The 26,647-nt window shown below is 40.8% G+C and overlaps 1 protein-coding gene across 1 annotated transcript in view; it reads left to right on the top strand.

The window, feature by feature from the left end:
- CD81 (CD81 molecule) overlaps positions 1–25,580 on the top strand; it is a 57,983-nt gene extending 32,403 nt beyond the window's left edge. The window contains exons 2-8 of the mRNA XM_077287870.1: positions 16,086–16,200; positions 17,323–17,420; positions 18,117–18,191; positions 19,052–19,162; positions 19,940–20,008; positions 20,115–20,198; positions 24,920–25,580. Coding sequence (XP_077143985.1) covers positions 16,086–16,200; positions 17,323–17,420; positions 18,117–18,191; positions 19,052–19,162; positions 19,940–20,008; positions 20,115–20,198; positions 24,920–24,982 — 615 coding nt within the window. The 3' untranslated portion in view covers positions 24,983–25,580. The remainder of the gene's footprint in view (positions 1–16,085; positions 16,201–17,322; positions 17,421–18,116; positions 18,192–19,051; positions 19,163–19,939; positions 20,009–20,114; positions 20,199–24,919) is intronic.
- The last annotated feature ends 1,067 nt before the right edge of the window (positions 25,581–26,647 follow it).

The raw sequence follows: 26,647 nt of genomic DNA, 5'->3' as shown, positions 1-26,647 counted from the left end.
TCTAATAGAGTATGTGCACTATTGAAGTGATGATGAGAAATCCAAATACAGCAGAGCGGGGCTGCATCAGTCGATAACATGGGAACAAGCTGACCATTTAATTTTTTTGGTGGAGCTTTAGACTTGATTTTCCACCATATTTTCGCCAAGAGACTTATTCTTTTGTTTTCTATGGCATTACTGTAAGCCAACAGAGGTGTATACCTAAACCAAAAATGCCCTCTAAGCCACTAGAGGGCCTACCTCTGAGCCATGACATGAAAACCTACAAAAAACCTGCTAAGTTGCAAGATCAGGAGCCAAGTATAGATAAAAGTTCACAACCAAGCAGAAGAGGTAACCAAAACACATAATTTTATTGAGATAACCTATACATAATAAGTAATTAAATACTACATACGGACAAAATTGGTGAAAGTGAGGACGTGCAACTAGTGCCACCAGCAAAACCAGGTGTTGATGAATGGCTGGAGGCAGACACAACACGTACAGGCAACCAAGCTCCACACCTACGCTGGGGGATGCCCGAGATAGAGACCCATGGCGCACAGTAATATAGCTAAATAACTGGGACCTCCAAATAAAGAAAACAGTAAAAGTTAAAATAACTCATAAACCCATGGAGTAGACCCCTTAACCATAGTGTGAGATCACAAATGTAGTATGAGATGACAAAATCACTACGCCAGGTCAAAGGCAGGGCATGGAGATGTAACCGGAGCCGGTACCTCCACGTCTAAGGGAAAATGTATGCATGCTGAAGATGGTAAGAGACATTACCTTGAGACATGGTAGTAACCGGACACCAGCGTGGTGTGGGCAGGAAGGAACCTCGACGTACGTTTCGCCTTACCAGGCTTCGTCAGCTCAACAGAGGTGTATAGCCTACTTTTTTGTTCATACACAGAACACATGCACAATGAACAGAGTGTACATGTGTAATGGATGGTCCAGAGATAAGAATTAGACCTTTCAGCAAAATTCGCATTTGGCAGACAGTTATCTGATGGTAATACCATGCGAAACATCAAAAATGATATGGGCTGTAAGGTGGCTACCGGACACATAGGTGATAGGAGGTATGTATCACAGAGATGGCTGTCATCTGTCATGTAAACCTGGAGTGTTGATCTAGCGCACAAAGTACTAAGAGGCTTATTTGGTGCATCTGTGCCAGGTTTTATGGGCACCCTGAGAGAAGGGCGGGTCTGGCTGCCCACATATCCAGCCCTGGGTGAAGTTCACAGGATGAAATGGAGTCTGTTTGTTTGACACATGGTCTTTATCTGGAGGAGAGAAAACCTCCTGTGTGATGTCTCCAGACTGAGCTGGTATGCTGGATGCTATCACGCCTGTGTGTCCGGGACTGTCTCTCAAGTGGCTTTGTTAAGAACTGTTTACTTTGTTTTGCCTGCACTGAAAAGCCATTTATTTTCCTTTGCTTGTGGCATGGTTTATGAAGCACAAATAAACCAGCCTGGACATTTAAATGGAAACAGTTCCTGTTTTAACTCACCACGCACCCAAGTGAATATCATTCCCACAGGGCTTATAATATAGCTTTAAATTAGTCCAATTAGTCCAAGGAGCCATATACAAATTTTTCCTTTACCCCCAATAGCATTTTGGACAATAATACATAAATACAGAATGCCTATGGAATACAGTGCCATAAGGACACCATGTGTCTTGGTAAGTCTGTGTGTATATGGTTTTGCAAAACTCTAAAGCTACAGTTTTAATACCATCAAGCTTAGAGGGAACCTGTCATGTAAAATAATGCTATTAACCTGAACATATCATAGCATTCTGACACCGTACGGCGCCTACACTGAGAGCCCCGCTGCTAGGAGGAAATTAACTTTATATATAGAGAGCGGAGGCTGTAACCAGTGACTGGCAGCCGGCTCTAATGCTGAGCTCTAACGCTGAGCTGCTGTCAGTCAGTGCCACTAGTGCAGTTACAGCTCCTGCTCTCTATACATTGAGCGGTGACTGAAACTGTGCCAGTGTCACCCATGTGACTGAAAGAATGGTGCTGCTTAGGGAATAAAGTTAATTTCCTACAGGTGCAGGGCTCTGAGTGCGATACGGTGTCAGAACGTTATTAACCTGCAGATTAACCACATAGGGTTATTTTACATGACAGGTTCCCTTTTACCATCAATTGGATAATTTCCTTCATTTTTTAATCCACTTCTGACACTATGATGTTTGGGTAACACTTGGGCCCCATAATACAAATTCTGTCTTCAGCTTGTAAAATGTAGGTTTGTCCTATTGAAAGCACCTCTGTCAGCACAGGCAATAATCCTTTTCAGAATGCAGCCACTCCTGATACCCAAAGAAATCAACAAAGTCTGATGGGGGAAGCCTTACCTCGCCTCATCAGCCTTGATCGGCACTCTCAGAGAACTTCTCTCAAATTTGGCCCATATTGGGAGGTCCTAAGCGTAAGATCTCCCTCTAGTATGTCAATATACCCTAACACAGATGGTTAAAGGTTGTGTCCATGAGACAACCCCTGAACCGATTATGTGAAATTCAGTGAAAAAAACAAAAAACTTTCGAAAATCATTAAGTCATTGTACAGACACTTGGCCATGGAAAACAATAACTCCTTGGCTTTCATATTGTGAAATCAGCTACATGCAGCCCTGGTATACTGTACGTCTTATTCCTAGAAACAAAAGTTGGTCTGTTTATTCCATTATAGCTAACGTGGCGGCGGGCTTGGCACTAGTCAGTATTCTAATCAGTGGGGACTGCAAGGAAAGGAAGACATAGGAACATCTACTGAGACACTTTTCTGAGAATTTTAAGAGTAACCAACATTTTATTTTTTTATCTCATAAAACAATAGTACACATGAGAATAAGCAACTTTGTAATTTATCTTATTAGAGAAATGAGTTTCTTTCTCCTTCTGGACATATCTTTCGCTCTGTAACTCTGTATTCAGTGAATGCAGTTTTTCCTGCAGATAGTAGATAACAGTTGCTGTTCATAAAAGTCTATGGAGAGGGGAGGAGATAAACACTCTGCTGCAAGTTCTCCTGAAACGGCAGTTACACTTTTAATAGAAATATATCGATGCCTGCATCTTTTATCAAGGAGACGCAAAGCATTTGATTTTCTTGCTTCTTCTCATTTTTTCTCTTGTCCATTGTTTTAGTCCTAATGTTTCCAGTGTACGACAGCTACGGATGCCTCTATCAGGAACATAACGTTAGATGCCCACGTACGTTGGCTCAGGTGTCCCTGAGATTGCCTTGACTAGGCTCCTACACGGTATAACCTGTACACCCATCCTTCAACCAACCCCCTTCTTGAATTTAGTATATTCCCAGGAATAATATACCAACTAGTGTATACAAGTCATATCATGTACAGTCATATAAGGCTACTTTTACACATACCGTGACTTTTGCGGCCCGTTATTGCGGGCCTTTTTTGCGGGCAATTTTCAAGGTCTGTTGCAATAATGGACTGTTTCAAGGTCTGTTGCAATAATGGACCGCCCAAAAATTGCAGATCGTTGTTTTTCGGGTTTCCAATACTATGGAAAAAGTATTGAAAAAAAAAACGGGGTTCCGCAAAACTGGAAGTCACGGTGCGCCGCAAAAACAAACAAACTTCCAAACAAACTTCCTTTGTTTCTGCGGCCGTACATACGGCCCTAACGGCCATACCGCGCACCCTGAAATTATTGCGGCCCGTTGTTCCGGCCCCATAGAAATCTATTGGGGCCGCAAAAACATGGCAAGTGTAAAAGCAGCCTAAGAGTCCTGAGGTTACAATCTTTCTCTGTCTCTCCGACACTTCTGCTCGTCCTGTTTGTTCAAGTTATTTCCTGTGTTTTTGTCAAGCACAGTCAATAGTCAGGTCCATTACAGAGACGGTATCACAGTATTTCCTTTTATTGGAGATCTTTAATGTAATCTCAATGTTGAGTAATCTGCCCAATATCTTAGCCCCATCTATTCCAGGGTAGATATAACTGGCGCTCTCTGTCTTCAGAGAGGTTCTCACATATTCTTCTATATGAATGAATAAGAAAACAGTACACATGTATATTGTGACATCTGTATCAGTGCCTAACCTTCTTGTCTCTGCTTCCGTCGCCAGGTGGTGCAGAACTTTTGTTGCAGACGCCGACTCTCTAGTTCTGTGTCCTCTGGGACTTGTAGTTCTGTCCGTGCTGGAAGATCAGGATATCATTTTTGTCAGGGTTTTCTTTCTTCTGTTTTGCCTGGGCGGGGTTGCAAGCTATTTAAGCTCCTAAAAGTCTGCTGTCTACTGCCAGTTATACTTTGACTTGCTCCTGGGAACATCTTTGTGTCCTGACTTGCTTTTCAGTTGACATTCCCGATTTTTGATCTTAGTTTATTTTTTTACTACTCTGACTACCGGACCATTCTTCATGCCAAATCGCACCACCAAAAGTAGCTAACTCCGTGGCCCCTGGCTAGGGTTCCATGTTACGTTCAGATTCCTGTACAGTTATTAAATGGTGAAGGTCAGGGCAACCCTCAGGATTTGGAAAGTGGATAGCACCACCTAACGAACATCTCTAGAATCCGCCCTTTTCTCACCATGGAAACAAAAAAAACCCTCACTGTCACCCTGATCCACTCCCGCCTGGACTACTGTAATGCTCTATTAATTGGCCTCTCTCTCACTCGACTTTCCCCTCTTCAGTCCATCCTTAATGCAGCAGCCAGGGTCGTCCATCTGGCTAATCATTACTCGGACGCGTCCGCTCTTCGCCAGTCATTACACTGGCTGCCCATTCATTATAGGATACAATTCAAAGTACCTGTTCTCACCCACAAAGCTCTCCACAGTGCGGCACTCCCTTACATCTCCTCCCTCATTTCTGTCTATCGGCCTAACCAACCGCTGCGCTCTGCAAATGACTTTCGACTAACCTCTGCACTAATCCAAACATCCCACTCCTGACTCCAAGACTTCTCCCGCGCTGCGCCAATCCTCTGGAATGCTCTACCCCAAGATATTAGGACCATCCACAATTTGCATAGTTTTAGGCGCTCCCTCAAAACACATTTGTTCAGAGCGGCCTATCACGTTCACTAATCAAAGTAATTTTATGTTTGTGTGTGTAGCCCATTCACTATCCCCATCCATCCCCCACCCCCTGAAGATGGCTGGACCATCATTGTAAATACATCATTGTAAATACACACCTGTACTTTGTATCTCCCTCACCTCATTGTAGATATAAGCTCTCATGAGCAGGGTCGTCTTATTGTGCTTTAATTATTGTTATGACTGTTGTGTTTAAAACTGTTAAACTGTAAAGCGCTGCGGAATATGTTGGTGCTATATAAATAAAGATTATTATTATTATAGCACCAAACCTGTTTAGGGTAGCATTTGTTAGAGTTGCCAGGTGACCATGAACAGTACCTCCGTTACATACATATGCAGGGCTGGCGTTAGGGGCAAGCAGACTAGGCATCTACCTAGGGCCTCCACTATCCCAGGGGCCCACAGCCAGTGGCGTGCCGAAAACAGCAGCAAATGACACTGCCGATACAGGGCCCGTGAGTCAGGAGGACCCGGTGCCAGTGCCCCACCACATCGTGGATTCAACTGTATTGGCATCATAGATGCTGGCACAGTTGAAAACAATGTTGAAAGCAATGATGCAGGAGAAAGCTTCATGTGACGCTCCCTCTCCCATCATATCCCTCTACCTCTGATGAAGTAGGCAGGATGATGTCACTTCATCGCGCACTATGCTGTGACAGGCAGTAGAGCTGCTGAGGTGAGGAGACGCACTGCAGCAGGGAACAAGGAGAGGTAAGTATTGTATTTATTTTATTTTTTAAATCAACGAGTATGTGGTGGCAATAATACTGGAGGACTATGAGGGCCGCATTATACTATATGGGGGGCTGCATTGTACTATATGGGGGCTGCATTATACTGCTGTGCGACTGCATTATACTCCTATGGGGGCTGCATTATACTCCTGTGGGGGCTGCATTATACACCTGTGGGGGCTGTATTATTCTCTTGTGGGGGTTGCATTATTCTCCTGTGGGGACTGCATTGTACTATACGAAGGACTATGGGGTGCATTATACTAAACGAGCAAAATCCTGCCTATTCATCGAGTGATTGGATTGTTTATGCCAAAGCAAAAATCATTGTTCTCAGCAGCTCATCGCCCATGAAAACTGCAGATATGCTCCTGATAACATGATACTGTATGGGACAGATTGATCTGCTAGTAATTATTGTGTGCCTGTCATTGTTCCTCAGCCAGTGTAAAGAGGCCGGGAAACAAGTGCCGAACGACTTGAATATTGCCGATCACACTCCTTTAATAGCCTCAACTCAGCTCATGTAAATACAACAGAAATATTTGTGTGATGGTGAAATATGTGAGCATTTGGGACTCCACTTTAAACTTTTGCCCAGGGCCCCACTTTGTCTAAAACCGGCCCAGTATAATATATATATGTACACACATATATGCTACCCCTCATGACATCATATTAGCAACAGATCCTTTAACCCCATCACCATCTCGGATGTACTCAGTACGTCTTAGTCTGCTGGTACTTACCTACTTTGGACGTTCTGAGTAAGTCCAGGCGATTTTGTGAACACAGAGGTTGCTGAAAGTGAAAGTCCCATAGTGGGACAAAGTAAAAAAAAAGAAAAGGTTAAAAAAAATTGTAAAAATATATTTTTTTAAAATCAGAAAATAATAATAAAATAAAATATTGTACTGATAAATTTCTATTTTTATGTAAAAAAAAAACGCAAAAAAAGTACACATATTTGGTGTCGCCGCATCCGGTATGACTTGCCCCATAAAATTATCCTACTAATTTACCTTCAATGAATACCGAAAAAAAGTAAATAATAAACAGTTCAAAAAACTATGCTTTTCATCATATCACTAAACAAAAAGTAGAATAAAACGTGATAAAAAAGATGAATGTAAATAAAAATGGCCACCATCTCCATCAGCCAAAAAATAAAAATTATACCTCTCAAAATGAAGCAATGCAAAAATATTTTTTTTCTATAAAATAATTTTTATTGTGTAAAAGCACCAAAACATAAAACAATATATAAATGTGGTATTGCTGTAGTCACACTGGTCTGAAGAATAAAGCTGCCTTATTAATTTTATCACACACGGAACATCATAAAATAAAAAAAAACAATTCCTGAATTGCTGGTCATTGTTCATTCTGCCTCCCATAAATCGAAATAGAAAGCGATCAAAAAACGTCATGTGTCCGAAAAAGGTAGCAATAAAAACCTCAACTTGTCCCACAAAAATACAAGCCCTCATATGACTGATGGCAAAAATATGGAAAAATTATAGCTCTAAAAATATGGTCATGCAAAAAGTTTTTTTTTCAATAAAAAGTGTCTTTTTAGTGTGTGACAGCAGCCAATCATAAAAAATATATAAATCTGTGATCACTGTAATCGCACCAACCCGAAGAATAAAGCCATCTAATCATACATACCGAACGAGGAACGGAGTAAAAAATAAATAAAACCAATTATTCACCTACTGTTGATTTGTTAATTCTGCCTCCCAAAGATCGCAGTAGGCTCACATTTATACTGAGCTCTTCAGGAAGAAGGAGGGGAGTTTCCAGCATGTCCATCCAGTTTGAATAAAATTTCTTTCTTATCTGAGCATTTTAAAATCAATTTTTAAAATTGAGAGACTCTCTGCCTGATGCGTTTCTGGCAGACCACAGCGCCCTTAGTCATACATGATTGAGAAGGAATCCCCAGCAGAAGATTCCCTATAATAATGTATATGGATGCACTGGGGAAGCCATCTAGCCACCTTTGATCCAGCACTGTCCATCTTTTCAGATGTGCATGAAAGATGAAAGCGAGATCACCACAGTTTTGTGCACTTCTGGAAAGGACACTGCTAAACAAAGGCCCGACAGAGTCCAGAGTAACTCTGCTGCCTCATTATAGTAAATTGATCCCTCAGGGGTTTCATCTGAATCACATCACTCGGAGATTTAGATGGCAATCCCAAAGCAAGTGCTCAGCGCAGATCGCAGGTTAAATGTTATGTGAAATGTTCCTAAAAAAAGCTTCAAATCAGTTCACAAAAAAAGCAAGTCTTCACTCAGGTCTGTCATTGGTTATCGGAAATATAGGGGGCTTCCACATTACTGGCAGAACACAGGCTCTGTAAAAGCTAAATGGATCCTCACCCCCTAAAAAGTATTCAGCAAATCCAAATGCCCTTCTCCCTTCTGAGCCCCTGTGTGCCTAAACCACATTTAGTGTCCACATGTTCGGCATTTCTGTAGTGATGACAGCCCACCTAATTTACAGTTGCATGTTGCCAGAAGCACAACCTGGTCACTACAAAGTACTGATCACCACAAAGTACAAGTCACCACAATGGCAGTTTGCAATTTTCTCTCAGCAGCATCTACTGCTTTCTTGTTTCTGGAAAACACCCATGCAGCCAAAACTGTCATTATACCTGTAGATAAATTCCCAAATGGAATTATATAATTTACAAAATGGGGTCACTTGAGGGGTATTCTGCTTTTCTTGCACTTTGAGGCTCTGTATATGGAGTCCGCAAACTATTCTAGGAAAATCTCCAGGAGGCAATTAGCGCTCCGTTCTTCCAGAGTCTCGCCATGTGGCTAAGCAGTATTGTACACCCACATATGGGGTATTTCTGCATTCAGCAGAAATTGTGGGAAGCACTTTGTTGCCATTTTTGCCAATTTTCCCTTCTGAAAATATAAAATTTGTGGCTAAAACTACGTTTTAGTGGTAAAAATGTAATTATTTTTTCTTCACTGACCAATGGTAAGAAAATCAGTGACACATCTGTGGTGTCAATATGATCCCTGCACCCCTAAAGTGATTAATGGAAAAGTGTAATTATTAAAACGGGATCTCCTATGGAGGTGTTCTGCTGTTCTGGCATCTCAGGGGCTCTGCTAATGTGACATGGCACCCTCAGACCAGTCCAGCAAAATTTGAACCCCAATGTGGCGCTTCTTCCCTTCTGAGCTTTGCACTTTGCCTCAAAAGTAGTTTTCAACCACATATGGGGTAACAATGTACTCGGGAGAAATTGCGGAAAACATTTTTGGGATCCATTTTGTACTGTTACCCTCATGAAAATAAAAGATATGGGGCAAAAATAACATTTTTGTGGGAAAAGTGTGATTATTTTTATTTTCATGTCTCAATGTTATAAACTTCTGTGAAGCACCTGTGGGTTTAAGGTGCTCACCACACATCTATATACCTTCTTTGAGGGGTATAGTTTCCAAAATGGGGTCACTTGTGGGGGATTTCCACTGTTTGGGCACATCAGGGGCACTCTAAACGCAACATGACACTCGCAGATCAATCCATCACAGTGTGCATTCCAAATTGTCACTCCTTCCTTTCTGAGGCCTGCCGTGCACTCAAAAGGTAGCTTACCCCCACATATGGGGTATATGAGTACACAGGAAACGTTGTACAAAAAATTTGGGGTGCCATTTTCTCATGTTAAGCTTGTGAAAATAAAAAAATTGGGGGCTAAAATAACATGTTTGTGGGAAAAATGTGATTTTTTTTATTTTCACGGCTCAACGTTATAAACTTCTGTGAAGCAACTGGTGGTTCAAGGTGCATATCACATATTTAGATAAGCTTCTTGAGGGGTCTAGTTTCAAAAATGGTGTCACTTGTGGGGGTTTCCACTGTTTAGGCACACCAGGGGCTCTCCAAGTATTCAAAAAGTCAAATGGTGCTCTTTCCTTTCCGAGCTCTGCCATGCGCCCAAACAGTGGTTTTCTCCCACACATGCAGTATTGGCATGCTCAGAAGAAATGGCACAATAAATTTTGAGGTCCATTTTCTCCTGTTTCCCTTGTGAAAATAAAGACATTTTGGTCTAAAGTAATTTTTTTGTGAAAAAAGTTAAATGTTCATTTTTTCCTTCCTCATCCACTTAATTCCTGTGAAACACCTGAAGGATTAATAAACTTCTTGAATGTGGTTTTGAACACCTTGATGGGTGCAGTTTTTAGAATGGTGTTACTTTAGGTATTTTCTAACATATAGGCCCCTCAAAGTCACTTCAAATGTGATGTGATCCCAAAACGAAAAAAAAATGTTTTTGTAAATTTTGTTTGAAAAATGAGAAATCACTGGTTACCTTCTAACCCTTCTTACTTCCTAATAAAAATAATTATCTTTCAAAAATTGTGCTGATGTAAAGTAGACATGTGGGAAATGTTATTTATCTATATTGTGTGACATAACCCTCTTATTTAAGGGCATAAAAATTAAAAGTTTGAAAATAGCAAAATTTTCAAAATTTTGGACAAATTTCCTTTTATTTTTTCTTCAGCAAATAAACGCAAGTCATATCACAGAAATTTTAACAGTGTCATAAAGTTCAATATGTCACAAAAACATTCTCAGAATCAGCAGGCTCTAAGAGATAGTGATTTGTCATACATACTGCAGTATTATACTATTACAGTATATAGAACAGATTGCAGGTTCAAGTCCTCAATGGGAACTAAAGAAAAGTGTAAAATAAAAAAGAAAATTCAAATTATAAATTGAAAAAAATCATAATTACAGCTTGGCACACAAAAAAATAAGTCCTCATATAGATACATCAATCCAAAAATAAAAAAAGTTATGAATGACTCTTGAAAAATGCTCACTCAAAACAATTTTTTTCCCAATTTTTTTTAAACCGCTAAAATAATTAAAAAAAACAACTTTAGGTATCACTGTAAGTAAGTCATTTTTACTGCATTATGAAAAATTAAGCCAAAAAACAGTGACATAATTGTGAGGTTTTTTCACCATTTAACCTCACTTGGAATTTTTTTCCAGTTGTTCAGTACATTACATGGTAAAATGAATAATGTAGTTCAATGGTATGACAAACCCTCAAATGATTATACTGATGGAAAATAAAAAGTGACGGCGCTTGAAGGAGGGGTAAGAAAAACAAAATTTCGAAAATTGTTTGCATCCTTTTGAGGTTAAACAATCCTGAAACATTTTGGTGTGTGTATGTATACAGTGCCTACAAGTAGTATTCAACCCCCTGCAGATTTAGCAGGTTTACACATTTGGAATTAACTTGGCAGTGTGACATTTGGACTGTAGATCAGCCTGGAAGTGTGAAATGCACTGCAGCAAAAAAGAATGTTATTTCTTTGTTTATTTATTTTTTTAAATTGTGAAAAGTCTTTTCAGAGGGTCATTTAGTATTCAACCCCTCAACCCACCAGAATTCTGTTTGGTTCCCATAAAGTATTAAGAAGTAGTTCAGGCACAAAGAACAATGAGCTTCACATGTTTGGATTAATTATCTCTTTTTCCAGCCTTTTCTGACTATTTAAGACACTCCCCAAACTTGTGAACAGCACTCATACATGGTCAACATGGGAAAGACAAAGGAGCATTCCAAGGCCATCAGAGACAAGATCGTGGAGGGTCACAAGGCTGGCAAGGGGTACAAAACCCTTTCCAAGGAGTTGGGCCTACCTGTCTCCACTGTTGGGAGCATCATCCGGAAGTGGAAGGCTTATGGAACTACCGTTAGCCTTCCATGGCCTGGACAGCCTTTGAAAGTTTCCTCCCGTGCCGAGGCCAGGCTTGTCCGAAGAGTCAAGGCTAACCCAAGGACAACAAGGAAGGAGCTCCGGGAAGATCTCATGGCAGTGGGGACATTGGTTTCAGTCAATACCATAAGTAACGTACTCCACCGCAATGGTCTCCGTTCCAGACGAGCCCGTAAGGTACCTTTACTTTCAAAGCGTCATGTCAAGGCTCGTCTACAGTTTGCTCATGATCACTTGGAGGACTCTGAGACTGACTGGTTCAAGGTTCTCTGGTCTGATGAGACCAAGATCAAGATCTTTGGTGCCAACCACACACGTGACGTTTGGAGACTGGATGGCACTGCATACGACCCCAAGAATACCATCCCTACAGTCAAGCATGGTGGTGGCAGCATCATGCTGTGGGGCTGTTTCTCAGCCAAGGGGCCTGGCCATCTGGTCCGCATCCATGGGAAGATGGATAGCACGGCCTACCTGGAGATTTTGGCCAAGAACCTCCGCTCCTCCATCAAGGATCTTAAGATGGGTCATCATTTCATCTTCCAACAAGACAACGACCCAAAGCACACAGCCAAGAAAACCAAGGCCTGGTTCAAGAGGCAAAAAATCAAGGTGTTGCAGTGGCCTAGTCAGTCTCCTGACCTTAACCCAATTGAAAACTTGTGGAAGGAGCTCAAGATTAAAGTCCACATGAGACACCCAAAGAACCTAGATAACTTGGAGAAGATCTGCATGGAGGAGTGGGCCAAGATAACTCCAGAGACCTGTGCCGGCCTGATCAGGTCTTATAAAAGACGATTATTAGCTGTAATTGCAAACAAAGGTTATTCCACAAAATATTAAACCTAGGGGTTGAATAATAATTGACCCACACTTTTATGTTTAAAATTTATAAAAATTTAACTGAGCAACAAAACTTTTTGGTTTGTAAGATTTATGCATCTGTTAATAAATCCTGCTCTTGTTTGAAGTTTGAAGGCTCTAACTTATTTGCATCTTATTAAACCTGCTAAATCTGCAGGGGGTTGAATACTACTTGTAGGCACTGTATATTTCTATATTTTTAGACTCTGGTCAATTCTTTTCCCAGGGGTTTAAAGTGCTGCATCCTGGTCTTTGTAAACTATCATGGCTACCTCCTACGTAACTCATTGACCTACTGTCGCTTGTAATGAGAGATACGATCTTGCCTTTCCTTTCTTAAAAAACAAGCTAACTTTACGGCTTCCTTCCCAAGGAAGAGGAACTGAGTCAGTAAAATAATATCTCTGCCCCAGATGACCTTGTACAAGATGTTAGTTTTCCCTCTAAAACTGCTGCTACCGCCTTCGGAAACGACATTTCTTAGTGAAACACTCAGGTCGCAATAATCAAGGCTGTCGTTTTGATGACAAGATATCACTATTCTTTCTCTAAGGGCTGGCTGCCGGAAAAAGCCAGTGCAGCCTTATAGGCAATGAATGGAGTAGCACTCCATTCCATAATGTGTACAAAAGTGCCCCGTTCTGCTGATCAGTGTGGATCCCATTAGTCCGACCCCCATTGATTCTATGAATATTCGATGACTTGTTTTCACAGGACAACTATTTTATTTAATAAACAGTGAACTGGAAAAGGTTGTGCTCAGTTAATTTTTTTGAGCTGCTGTGCACCACAAGAGATAGTAATGTATCCCTCATTTCTGGTGATAATAACAATGAATATGCCTGCCCCCTACCTAAGAAGCTGCACTCACTTTTTCAAAAAGTTGGCTGGCATAAAATTGCCAAAACTTTTGTACAATTACAAGATGCACAAACATTTCAAGCAATTTTCCTATGGTATCCATTGGAAACGTTCAATAAAAAAGCAAATACTTGGGACATATTCTAGCTTGGTAAGGACATGTTTGTCTATACCTCTGCTCATTAGCTCAGATTTTTTTAAGTATTTTTCAGCACTGTAATAGACAAGAACAGAAATTGAGGCTTGCAATGTGGTCCGCTCTTTAGAAACCACCATTTTCGTGGAACTGTTGGTGGATTGGAACTGGCCTAGCTGAATGAAGAAGCCTACCTCTCACCATTTCTATCTCTCCTGATATTGTTATAACTACCTTCTTCGGCAAAATTGCAAACATCTGAACTCTATCTGGCCCTCAGGGCATGTCAGGGCCAGGAGATAACTATATTGTAGAACTTTGCTGCTCTAATGGCAGCCCCATGCCATGCTCCAGGTCAGAGCAGGTTGCCTTAAGTCCAGCCTGCTCATCTGAAGCTCATGGTCTTAATATGGAGAGGGAATAAATTGGTTGCAGTCTACCCTCTTATCAGAATTTACTATTCCTACATTTTCCGACCAGATAACTGAGCTGCTTTTTTCAGAAATGAATGACTCAGGTGCTTTCTAAGAGTGATTTGGAATCACTGGCCCAAGGTTTGAGGACCGCATGGACATCTGAGATAACATCCCTCCATTCTGTAGTTACGGACGCAAGCTAAAATCATCTCCATGAGCAAGAAAAACTGGAAAGACGATAAGCGCAAAGGGTCTTACATGAAAAGGAACAGGGAGACAACAGACAATTATACTTACCTGGGGGAGGGTTGTATAAGTATCGAAAAAGGTTGCTGGAGATCCACAATGATTATTGCGGTTTGTCGTGATGAAGAAGTATTACTATGAAAACATGTTGACGAATAAACCGCTTTTCCACATTTCCCATCTCCAGCTCATTTCTAGACCAGTGGCAGAACAGATTTTAACCGATTCGTCTCAAGCCTCACTAAAAGAGGTCACAACCAAGAATATTGATTCTCTCCAAAAGGCCGTCCACTTAGATAATGCAGATAATTCCATAACCTTACTGTAAGAGAAGGAGTAGGACTCTAATTTCTAAGAAGACATTTTTTCATTAAACTATGAACACAGTATATGGACATTAGCCAAGGGGATGTAAAAATGTATAGGCAGGTAAATAAGAATAGATTTAGCATGCACTCAACAAGCTGATAATTGACTAAGGCTCTGAGTGCTGTGTAAATCTGCTGAGAATATTCATGCCATTGCAGACAACATTACTTAGGACTGTTGTCAGAAGGATTAACGTGTAAAATGTTTTTAACAGCTCCGTGGCGTTGGCAGTGCTTTTTTCAAACACAATTATCTCATCACAAGCCTTGGCTCTTCTTTATTTTAAGAACAGAATTAGAGTATGGATGGATTAATAGTTGGGTGAAATAAGAGCTTATTCAGTAAAAGGGTCCATCCTAGATAAGTGCCCATCTGCATTGGTGACAAAAAAGGTTTGGTAAATGTTTTAATACATTTTAGAACAGGTTTTAGCTGATTTCAGTTTTGTTTTTTAATGCTACTCATTAGATTTGGTGCAAATCGCCTCGCAACGACTTGCAATGGTCTTTGACCAGTGTCGGACTGAAGTGCAAGGGTTCACCATTAACCAACTCCAGGGCCCCACTTTTCAGCTACATGCAAATATGTCATTATCCTCATTCCTCAATCACAAATGTATATAACAATGAACTGGGTATATTGGTAAATGAATAAGATGCTGCCTCTGTCTGTACATAGTGATTCAAGTATATTGTGCCAAGTACTGCTCATATAAGAGGATTGTGGCCAACTCCTGCACAGGGGCCCAATGAAGGATTCTCCTGTTCTCCTGCGGGCCAGTCCAAGCCTGTATGTGAATACTGCATGGGACAAGGAGAACTGCCCATTAATATGTAGGGAAGAAGAAGAAATGGTATCAGTTCACCTTTCAAGGAGGAAAATTCAATGTGAAAACCACTTGTATTCGCAAAGGAAACCTGGTAGACCTTGTTTGGTTGGAGTGTGAGGCAAAGAGTGTAGGAACACACCAGAGGGGTACATGAGAACTGGGCTCCCACACTAATGATACAATGTTAAAATCCAACCCTTATTCATAGCTGTGAATAAGGGTTGCTAACCCTAAATGCATAAGTTATGGATCCTTAATCTTTTTTTATCTTTTTTCTTACCAGGTTTTTAATTCCATTTTAAAAATTATGTTTTAACATTTTCTTATTGATGCTGGAGCCTAGTCCTTCCTCATGGACCCTTCTTCCAGAACTGTGCATTACCTGCTGACGCATGCAGCTCTTCTTTTGATTAGCCGGCATGATCATGGCTGCCTGATGCACATATAACGTCAAGCCAGGGTGTTTAATCAAAAGGAGAGCCACGGATGTCAGTAGGCAAGAGGCGATATTAATTTTCCCGTGTAGTGGCCACGAACCATTGTCATAGCCAATGTAATAGGACATATGAATAAATTTGCCCCAAATCGCCTCATTTTGCAGAGGGATAATTTTAGTCATCATTCATGGAACTTGTATAATAGCCATATCCTTGAATAGCACTCAGAAGAATTTGAATTAACACTTCTATGGGTCCTAGTTAATATTAATTAATTACATATAATTTTTTTTAGCTGGCAGGAGGAGTGATCCTTGGTGTTGCTCTATGGCTACGACATGAACCTAAAACCTCCAATCTATTGATCCAGCAAATCGGGGACAAGCAAGTTCCTGCAACCTTCTACATCGGTGAGTGTGCGCTTTTCTAATATGTCACGTTCTACACTGAATTTATTTTATAGCTTAGTTTTTACATTTCATTGACAAGTCAAAACCGTATTAAGCTACTTGGCCTATATTTCTTAAGGCTGCCATATCTCAATCCAGACTTGGCACAATTTTCATCTCTCCTTCCAAAAAAAAAAGCCTAACCGTGTCTCCATTATGATCATTCCACATTTTCTTCTCATTTTTCAAAGAGAAAAGTTCATATTTTGTAGCAAATTTGTCTCACATTATTTGTGATTGCATGTACAATTTTACATTTACAAAGCTCACCCTGATCTGTTATCTGACAACCTCTAAATCAATCTGTAGAGGAATTGACACCTCAAACAATTTGCAGTATATCCACAAGTCCTGGGATACCTTTATCTAGACAGTCTGTTCCTCCATTACTGAGAAATCAGTGATTGAATTGATATGCAAATGAGGCTGAAGAGCTATGGTAGATCTGAAGCCTCTGTCACTCCAGCTCTCTTCCCCACCCAGCTCCGCCTCCTCCTGCTTGACTGATGACTCCTTTGCTTGAAGTCACACATCTTAGAGGCTGTCAGTGAAGAGGAAGAAGGCTGCGATGGGTGGAAATTAGAGCTGGAGTGACAGAGGTTTCAGATCTACCGTAAATCTTCAGCCACATTTGCATATCAATTGAAATGCTGTTTTCTCAGTAAAGGAGGATCGGATTGGCCATATAAAGATATTGCTGAACTTGTTTTTTAAAGTGCAACATACACGTATAAATGGTTTGGGGTGTTAAATCTTGCTCACAGATTCCCTTAAAAAATAAGTACTGTCAAATTACATGAACAAAAGTACAATTACACTATATTATGCCTTGGAGTGCTAAAATACAGTAAATTAGTGTGAGTATTGCTAGGCCTGAACCAATTTCCATTAGATTTATCTTTCATACGGCATCATACAAATATCCATATCTAAATTAAGCCCATCCATGTGACTTATTGGTCTAATGCCAAATATCATAGCGTTAATATGTTTCACTACTGAACTTGTTAGATAGTATTGACATCCATACTGAAATTGCCTATATCTGCTCTACTATAACTATATTTTATAATATCGTTCCAGGGATCTATATAATTATTGCAGTTGGTGCCGTCATGATGTTTGTGGGTTTCTTAGGATGCTATGGAGCTATTCAAGAATCTCAGTGTCTTCTAGGAACGGTAAGAAACATGCTATGCAATATATATTACACTAGGTCCATGTTGCATGCGTCTAATGGTATGAACCTGCATTGATGTAAAGCAAAAGGTCATAGATAATAAAAGTGCAGGAGATGTGACTTATATTCATGTAAAGTGATTGTCTACTTTGGACAATTTACTTATAGTTTGAAGGGTGTCCTGGCGAGAAGTTTAATTATCACAGCTCACTGAAGAGGGAACCTGCCACCAAATATACTAAACTAAGTCCTCCAGGGTGATACACTCTTGTAGGAAGTCTCTATTTTGGCTAATAAGGTAACCACGTGACATACCACAGGTCCCAGAGGTCATTTTATTAAAATTTGATAGTTTATTATAACCTATGACCATGGACACAGAAAAGAAATGGTCGTTTAGAGTCACCGGCGTTGGCCAAGATTTTTCCGACCTCAGCTTCTTTTCCTCCTTACCTTACACCTACATAATAATCCTATGAGTTAATCTTAATATCCCTAAGAGGATATCTCTATGACAAGTGGACCTGTCACTTTGAATTAACAAGTTCTTCTTAGAAATGATGTCTCCAGCAGTCCAGGTTTCATTCTATTCTATGGGGGAAATGTAGTTTAGGCGACGCTTTGTGTTTTTATGTTATGTTTTGCTTCTTTTGCTTTATCATTGAGCTCCAGTTCCTATTGTTTATTGTCTCTGCAGTTTTTCGCCTGTTTAGTAATCCTGTTTGCATGTGAAGTAGCTGCCGGCATCTGGGGATTTGTGAACAGAGAACAGGTAAGAGGGATGTTTTATTCTTATTTTGTATAAAGACTTCTAAGGAGGTTCACAATGCGGTTCAATTCAGAATCAAGCCCCTGTGTTGAGCTTACTAGGACCTCAGCCATATTGACAGATTCATTCTGTATTTGTCTGTCTTGTGACTGATAACTGGAAACCATTAGTGGCAGTTCTGCACAGGTTCTTGTCCCCAGTAGCAAAGCGGGGGGAACCAAACAAGTTTGTGCACCTTGTCTCCAAGGATATCTTTGAAACCACAGCATCTACTTTAATAGTACTTTCACCCTACAATCTTGGCAATGAAGACCCAAGAAAGGGTAGCAGCATCCTGAAAAACACCTAGTCCAGCAACCAGAGAGCTCTTCGTAAAGACATCTGACTATATTCGATCAATAATAAAATTATTATTATTATAGCGCCATTTATTCCATGGCGCTTTACATGTGAGGAGGGGTATACATAATAAAAAACAAGTACAATAATGTTAAGCAATACAAGTCACGACTGGTACAGGAGGACTCTGCCCCCGAGGGCTCACAATCTACAAGGGATGGGTGAGGATACTATAGGTGAGGGTAGAGCTGGTTGTGCAGCGGTATGGTGGAACAGGGGTTACTGCAGGTTGTAGGCTTGTCGGAAGAGGTAGGTCTTCAGGATCCTTTTGAAGGTTTCCATGGAAGGCAAGAGTCTGATATGTTGATATCAGTCTAGTGGTAGGTTCCCTTCAATGCAGTTATACCTTGTGTCATTTAATTCTAACAGATTTTGTACATTAATCATCTTAATATGGCGGCATACTTCTTACCGTTTTGGGATATTAGGACGTGGATACATAATAAAACCTTCCATCTTCTCAGGTCTCAAAAGAGATAAAACAGTTTTATGATGAAGCTTATGAACAAGCAAGAAGCCCCAAGAAGGAGGAGTATGAGAAGGCTAGACCTGTTATCAAAGTTTTTCATGAGTCGGTAAGAAAAAGATACTTATTTGCTTCCATAATACGAGACATGAAAGGTGCCTCCAATGCCACTGCTGTCTATATGCCTCAAAGCTTTACTGATGTGAGGGGAGCTAGACGTGAGGTCTTGTCATTCCACTTGCTTTTTATGGATAGAACCAAAAACCTCAATAAGAAGTGATGGCTAATTTTTACTAGGGCATCTGGCCTGATCCCAGTGAAAAACAATCATGTCTCTTGATTCATACTGCCCAAACCACGGGCAGCATGAATTGGAACCTGGTTGCACGATTGCAGCCAGGTAGATCTTTCACTGAAACTCTCTGATGTTCGAAGATCCGGCCAGGAAAGATCAGACTAGTCCGCAGGTCAGCTTTTCCCTCCACCGCTCTAGATGATTGACAGGTCTCTCACTGTGTTAACACGTGGAAGAACCGGAGTGGAGCATTTCAGGGAAAACTAAACCTGGATACAATCATGTGGCCAGGATCCAATTTATTCTGGACATTTTTTTTGGACAGCCTGAATCAAGTTAAAGGTTCTCTTTTTAAATTACCTTCTGAAATTGAAAAAAAAGGACACATACATAAAAAACTGAGCCAATCTCATTGGGCAGCCTCCATATTCACTCAGCAATTTTACATATTATATTATGAACTTACAAGGATTTATGGCCTGGTGCTTTTTTTTACTGGTATATTACATCACTTATTAAATAACTTCATTTTTTAGGCTTTGCTGTTATTATTTTTATTTACTGGTTGTATGTTGTTTTCCTCCTTTATAGCTGCAGTGCTGTAAACTTGACATAAGAAACCTAGGCGACAGCCTTTGTCCAACTGGAATAATGAGTGAGGTCAGTAGACATAGGAATCGGATGATGACCATGTTGGTGGACACAGCGAGGTATTTTGTGGACTTCATTTACTAATATTTTAACATTTCTTTGATTTTTTTTATAGGATTGCCATAAAAAAATTGACGAGTTGTTCCAATCTAAACTACACTTGGTCGGTATTGCGGCTGCAGTGGTGGCTGTCATTATGGTGAGATCCTAAACTTTCTTCTGAACTATACTCGAAACTCTGTATTCTGTAAAAAATCTGTTGTCCCAACTTTTAGACTTCCTCGAGCCACATCTGTTTAACCTGATCTCCACCTAAATGTAATAATTTATTTTATGCCCTTATTAATTCCACAGCACTCTATTTATTTATTTTACTCGCATATATAGCGCCATTAATTCCACAGCACTTTATGGACATTTTCATCACTGTCCCCATTTGGGCTCACAATCTAGATTCCCTATCATTTTGTCTTTGGCGTATGGAAGAAAAACAGAGGAAACCCCCACACAAACACGAGGAGAACATACAAAGTCCTTCAGGTGTTGTCTTTGGTGGGATTCTGAACCCAGAAGGCCAGCACGGCAAAGCTGCAGAGCTAACCACTGAGCCACCAGATACATTATCATCACTGTTCCCATTGGGAACATTCTAAACTTCTTGTAGATGTTGTCCTTGGTGGGATTTGAACACAGGACCCCAGCGTGGCAAGGCTGCAGTGCTAACCACTAAGCCACCATGCTACTGCACACATTGTCATCCCAGTCCCCATTGGGGCTCACAATCTAAATTCCTTATCAGTATGTCTTTGGAGTGTGGGAGGAAACCAGAGAACCTGGAGGAAACCCACGCAAACACGAGAACATACAAACTCCTTGCAGATGTTGTCCTGTATTCTCGCAGAATCATATAGAACGGATAGATATAAATGCATCAGGCACTCCACTGGTTGCTCTCAGGCTCTTATTATGGGTAGAATATGTCTGCTTTCATTACCAGTAATAATAAAATTATCTATAGATCTGTATTTATGAACTGCATAATATGGATTTCAGAAACAATTGTGTGCATTAGACACAACGACAAACATTGCTGGTTGAATTTCAGACAATCCTATAGAACTCTATGCATCCATTCGTCCAGCACATCCCCCATTTGTTATGCCTTGCATCTATATATATATGTTTTTTAAACCTGCTGAATTCAAGGGTAGACAAATTGTGGTGCTTGTTGTCGGTAGATGTAATGGTGTAAGCTGATCCCGATATACCTGAACCTGAGATACAGGGAGTTGTTTGGCAGGAGAATCGGTGGTCACATGTTATGAGAAAAATAGTGACATCCATCCTTTTTTTAATAAAAACTGTAAATAAAAATAATAATTTGTAGAATTGAAAAAAAAAACAGAACATTCCCAGTACTATAGAAAAACATAATAAATATGAGAGTTTTTCCTACATGTTTCGAATTGAATCTCTGTCCTTACTCATGGTCATGAAACATGAGCAAGGATTGAGATTCGGTTCGAAACATGGAGGAGAAGCTCTCTCATTTATTATTTTGTTCTAGAGTATTGGGAATGATTCATTTTATTCAATTTTACAAATACATTTTTTTTTGCAATTTTTATCTTAAAAACCGTCTGGAGATCCCTACCTTTCCCTATTCCTACCCCTGATCAGGAGTGGGTTTTCATCCGAGCTACTTCAATGTGAGGGAGCGGGATCAGACTTTTACTCCATGACTACAAATTAGCAGCTTTCTTGCCTGGGGATCCTCCCAGACAACTCCTGGTGGCCTGGACACTGAAAGTATAATTTTATTAATGATGGGTTGCGCTCTGGGCGTCATTTTGGAGGCGCTTATTGGGAAACATAATCCAGAAGTGAATCCGCAGCACTCTCCAGATGTCTGCAGATTTAGTGAGACAAGACAGACAAAGCAGCAATGTCTCCGACCTTTTCCCACTCTCACAAATGAAGCAGAAGGTAATGGTGCATTTAGCATCCTGCTGTTAAAGGCTCGCATCGTAAATGTTCGAGGAAGGGGTCGGGATCCAGTAAAGAATTGAAAAGCCTCACTTGCATCAGATTAAATGAATACATTTCCATTATTGACAGATGTCATATCTGTCCCAACACTGCATATATTATTATACATTTATATAGCGCATTTATTCTATGGCGCTTTATATATATGCTGACTCTCGCCCCGAATAATTGCAGAGAATCTTTAAAGGGAATCCATCAGCAGGTTTTTTCAATGTCATCTGATGTAGGTGCAGGGATCCTTAATCCAGTGATGTGTCACTTACTAGGCTGTGTTTTGCTGTTTCAATACAATTAGTACTTTATCAGCAGGAGATTATTACGACAGGACTAGGTGCCTCGTGCCACCTGGTCCAACCACACCCCCACCACTGATTAGCAGCTTTTCGTCAAAATACCGTATATACTTGAGTACTAGCCGACCCGAGTATAAGCCGAGGCCCTTAATTTTGCAACAAAAAACTGGGAAGACTTATTGACTCGAGTTTAAGCCTAGGGTGGAAAACGCAGCAGCTACCGGTTAATGTCAAAAATAAAAATAGATACCAATAAAACTAAAATTAATTGAGACATCAGTAGTTAAGTGTTTTTGAATATCCATATTGAATCAGGAGCCCCATATAATGCTCCATACAGTTTATGATGGGCCCCATAAGATGCTCCATATTAAAATATGCCCCATATAATGCTGCACAAAGGTTAATAATGGCCCCATAAGATGCTCCATAGACTATTATGCCCCATATAATGGGCAGCATGGTGGCGCAGCCTTGCAGCGCTGGAGTCCTGGGTTCAAATCCCACCAAGAACAACATCTGCAAAGAGTTTGTATGTTCCTCCCACATTCCAAAGACATACTGATAGGGAATTTAGATTGTGAGCCCCAACGGGGACAGCGATGATAATGTCTGCAACCTGTAAAGCGCTGCGGAATATGTTAGCGCTATATAAAGATTATTATTATATAATGCTGCACAAATGCTGATTATGGCCCCATAAGATGCTCCATAGACTATTATGCCCCATATGCTGTGGCTGCGATTAAAAAAAAAAAAATGACATACTCACCTCTCATCGCTCAGGCCCCCGGAACTTGCTATAGTCACCTTTCCTCGCGTCACTGTGTCTTCGCCATCCTCCGCACTGACGATCAGGCAGAGGACGCGCACTATCCACGTCATCCACCCTCTGACCTGAGCGTCACAGGCAGATGACGTGGAAGACGGCGCCCGGCATTGGAACGAGGACAGGTAAATATCTCCGTGCTCCCCCTCCCCATTATACTCACCTGCTCCTGGCCTGGTCCCTGGCAGCTTCCCTGATGGACTCTCCAGGTGCGGCAGCTCTTCCAGCTTTGAACGGTCACTGGTACTGCTCATTACAGTAATGAACATGCAGCTCCGCCCCTATGGGGGTGGAATCGCGTCCATATTCATTATTGTAATGAGCGGTACCATGTGACTGCTCAACACAGGAAGAAGCTGTCAGCGCCTGGAGACCATCGGAGATGCAGGGAACGCGCCAGGAGCAGGTGAGTATGTGACAGCCACCGACCTCCCAGGGACAATGACTCGAGTATAAGCCGAGAGGGCCACTTTCAGCCTAAAAAAATGGGCTGAAAATCTCAGCTTATACTTAAGTATATATGGTACATTGTACACAGAAAGATGTCAATCAGTGGTGTGCGCGGGGTTATACAGGGCTCAGGATTCTGAGCTGCAGTGGAGGAAACTGTGATTGATAGCGTCATACATTTGTGAATTCAGTGACTTTGATGAGTTGCAAAGCGAATCGTTCCTGCCCTAGATTGCCCGGATTCAGTGTTATTATTTACCACTTTGGGATATTAATCCCATAAGGATTTTAAACCTATAGTAACAATATTATTGGAATGTACATCTAATAAAGGTACAGTTTACATTTTCTTTACAATCAGGTACCCTCTCTTTTCCAGTGAACATATACAACGGGACCAGTCAGGGTCAACCTCAGGGCTCTGTTGGTCTCGTCTGTTCACAAAAAGCATCCTGGAAATCTGTCAAATGGAGACAAGTTAAATAGTTTAACCATTATTGAAGCCCCTTAAGAAACCCTTATGGATCTGTTATTAAATCCCTGGGAAAGGGAATTATTAAAGGGGTTGTACCAAGTTTGGAAGTGATTTCCTTATCCATAGGTCATCGCAGGGAGTCTAATGTCTATGATTTCCACAAATTCTCAGAATCTGTATGGAGCAATGGTCGATCATATGTATCCACTCCATTTATTCTTAAGTGCTGAACTCCCGCTGAACCCTCTACTTTGAGATCTCTGGTGATCCCATATAAAATTAATGGAGCAGCAGTTCAAGTTATCAAACACTGCTCCATTTACACATGGTTCTTCTAAGCTCTGGTTCTCGGGGTCGGTGGAAGTCCCTGTGGTCACACCACCAGCAATCAGGAAGTTGTCCCCTCTCCTAAGGATAGTGGATACCTTGTAAACTTGGTATAACCCATGTAATGTTTGAGAAGGATAGTAAAATCTGGTATCAACTTACATTTATTCCAACTGGAAACGTATAAGTAAATTGTCAACTGGGTGTTACCATTCTTCTTGTTAAAGGGGCTGTTCCTACCCACTGAGACCAATCAGAACCAATGATGGTTTTAAAGTGTATCATAACAGACAAGAAGAATGTTAGCCAACAGTGGTCAATTTATTCATACATTTTCAGGAGGGATATCAGAGGATTCGAAGAAAGCATAATAGAGTATTGTTATAGTATAGGGAATCCAAACATTGCCTAAAACAGGAGAGCTGTCAAATCCTCTTATAATTTTGCAAATATTACTTTTTTATTTTAGAAATGTTGTTTTATTGTTTCTCCCTTAGATCATCGAGATGATATTCAGCATGGTTCTGTGCTGCGGCATTCGGATCTACTCCGTGTACTGAGAGCTTCGGTTCTTCTCGCGTGTAAATAACACCCACCTCTTTTATTTTCCTTCTTCCCTCCCTGAGTGTGTCTTTTTATTAACACTTGTTCACCGCTCTTGTGGAGCTTGTGCAGATGTTCAACCCAGATGAGAAGCAGAAGTTTCCTATGTGACTGCCCATGAGGATCTCTTCCCTTTGTAATGCCCCTCCCCTGAGGTTACAGCAACGAGGCACTAGGGAGCTGGGGTCCTGCAGAATGTAATCCCTTCATTTTAGGACCCCTCACTCCTAGCCTTAATGTAAATCAATGTCACTGCCACAAAAATCGGACCTCCTGGAGTTGACATTCCTTCCGATTGAATGATGATTACGCATCAGTACACCTCTTTGAGGCATGCCAGTGCCTTATTGCGTCATCTCTCTGCCCGCTCCTGTGGAAAATATATTGTGTTAGTACTGTCGGGGGAAGGACCAATCCTAACAATACCCTTTCCTGCACGATCCCTCCACACAATCTGTCATCTGATGGAAAAGTGATTATATAAAATTATATATAAACATGTATAAAGATTCTCATTAAAAACATTTATTGGGGGCTTTTCCTCCCAACTCCACATGACTTGACTTTTTTTTCATATTCGGAATGAATGTGCTTAAAATGTGTAAGTGCCTTTGAGATGACCATTAGTTGATAGCTTGCCGCATACACTGTACATAGGCAGAAAGCTGCCAATCAGAGGTGGGGGAGCAAGAATAGCTGGAAATCATGAATATCGAGGACTAAATAGTAGAAGCTTATCATTAACAGGACTAGCAGAGCTGCTGTACAAGTGTTTTATGGAAAATGAGGTTGTGATAAACCACTGGAATCAGCGTAACTACCCTTACCCCGTCCGAGAGCAGCAAAATGTCACAAAAACCTAGCGACAGGATCTCTGTACTCATTACTTTTAGATTTATAAGGCTTGGCCATTAATATCCAAACTCTAAAAAATCTGTTGTTCAAAGCTTTCATCCATCCCATCCATTTAAGCAAAGAGGATTATCCTGAAAAAAAACAGGAAATACTAATTGGAGTTGAATAATGGACTACAGAGATGGAGGTCTTATGGTGAATAACCTGGGGTGACAAGAGGGACGGACTGGATCCAATTATTAACTGACTGCTGAACATCTAAAAAAGATTGACCCTCTACTGTACCGGTTTTGTTCTGACCCAAAGTCAATATTCCTAAGTGTCGTGATATCTCCAGGCAACACCAAATATCCTATTACACTCGTAGCATCATCCTATTTTGATATATCGGCCTAGCCGCGGAGGTTGGCACCCTATCAGTCAAGGATAAATGGCACTCTCGCTCATCGGTGGCTGTCCGTACATAACCCTGTTTATGCCCTAGGCTATTTAGTAGTATCAATGGGTTAATCTAGGTTTTATATGTGTGTATATATATATACTGTATATATATTCTGAAAGAAGTGTAGATGCGCAAGGATTTAGAATGGATAATAGCAAATATTCCTCTATGATAATGAATACAGCCTTCCTCTATCACTATGGGGGATAATTGATAATAGTAGGCTGTCAGGAACAATATTCCACCTGCAAAGGAGGTGAAAATGGGTCTCTTTACCTTACCTTCTTGGGCCCTTGTGCAGTTCAACAGATTGTACCAAATGTTT

Source organism: Ranitomeya variabilis, chromosome 2, assembly GCF_051348905.1.
Source record: "Ranitomeya variabilis isolate aRanVar5 chromosome 2, aRanVar5.hap1, whole genome shotgun sequence".
Taxonomy (NCBI): Eukaryota; Metazoa; Chordata; class Amphibia; order Anura; family Dendrobatidae; genus Ranitomeya; species Ranitomeya variabilis.
Note: the sequence above shows the minus strand (reverse complement) of the source record. Positions and strands in the feature narration are given on the sequence as shown.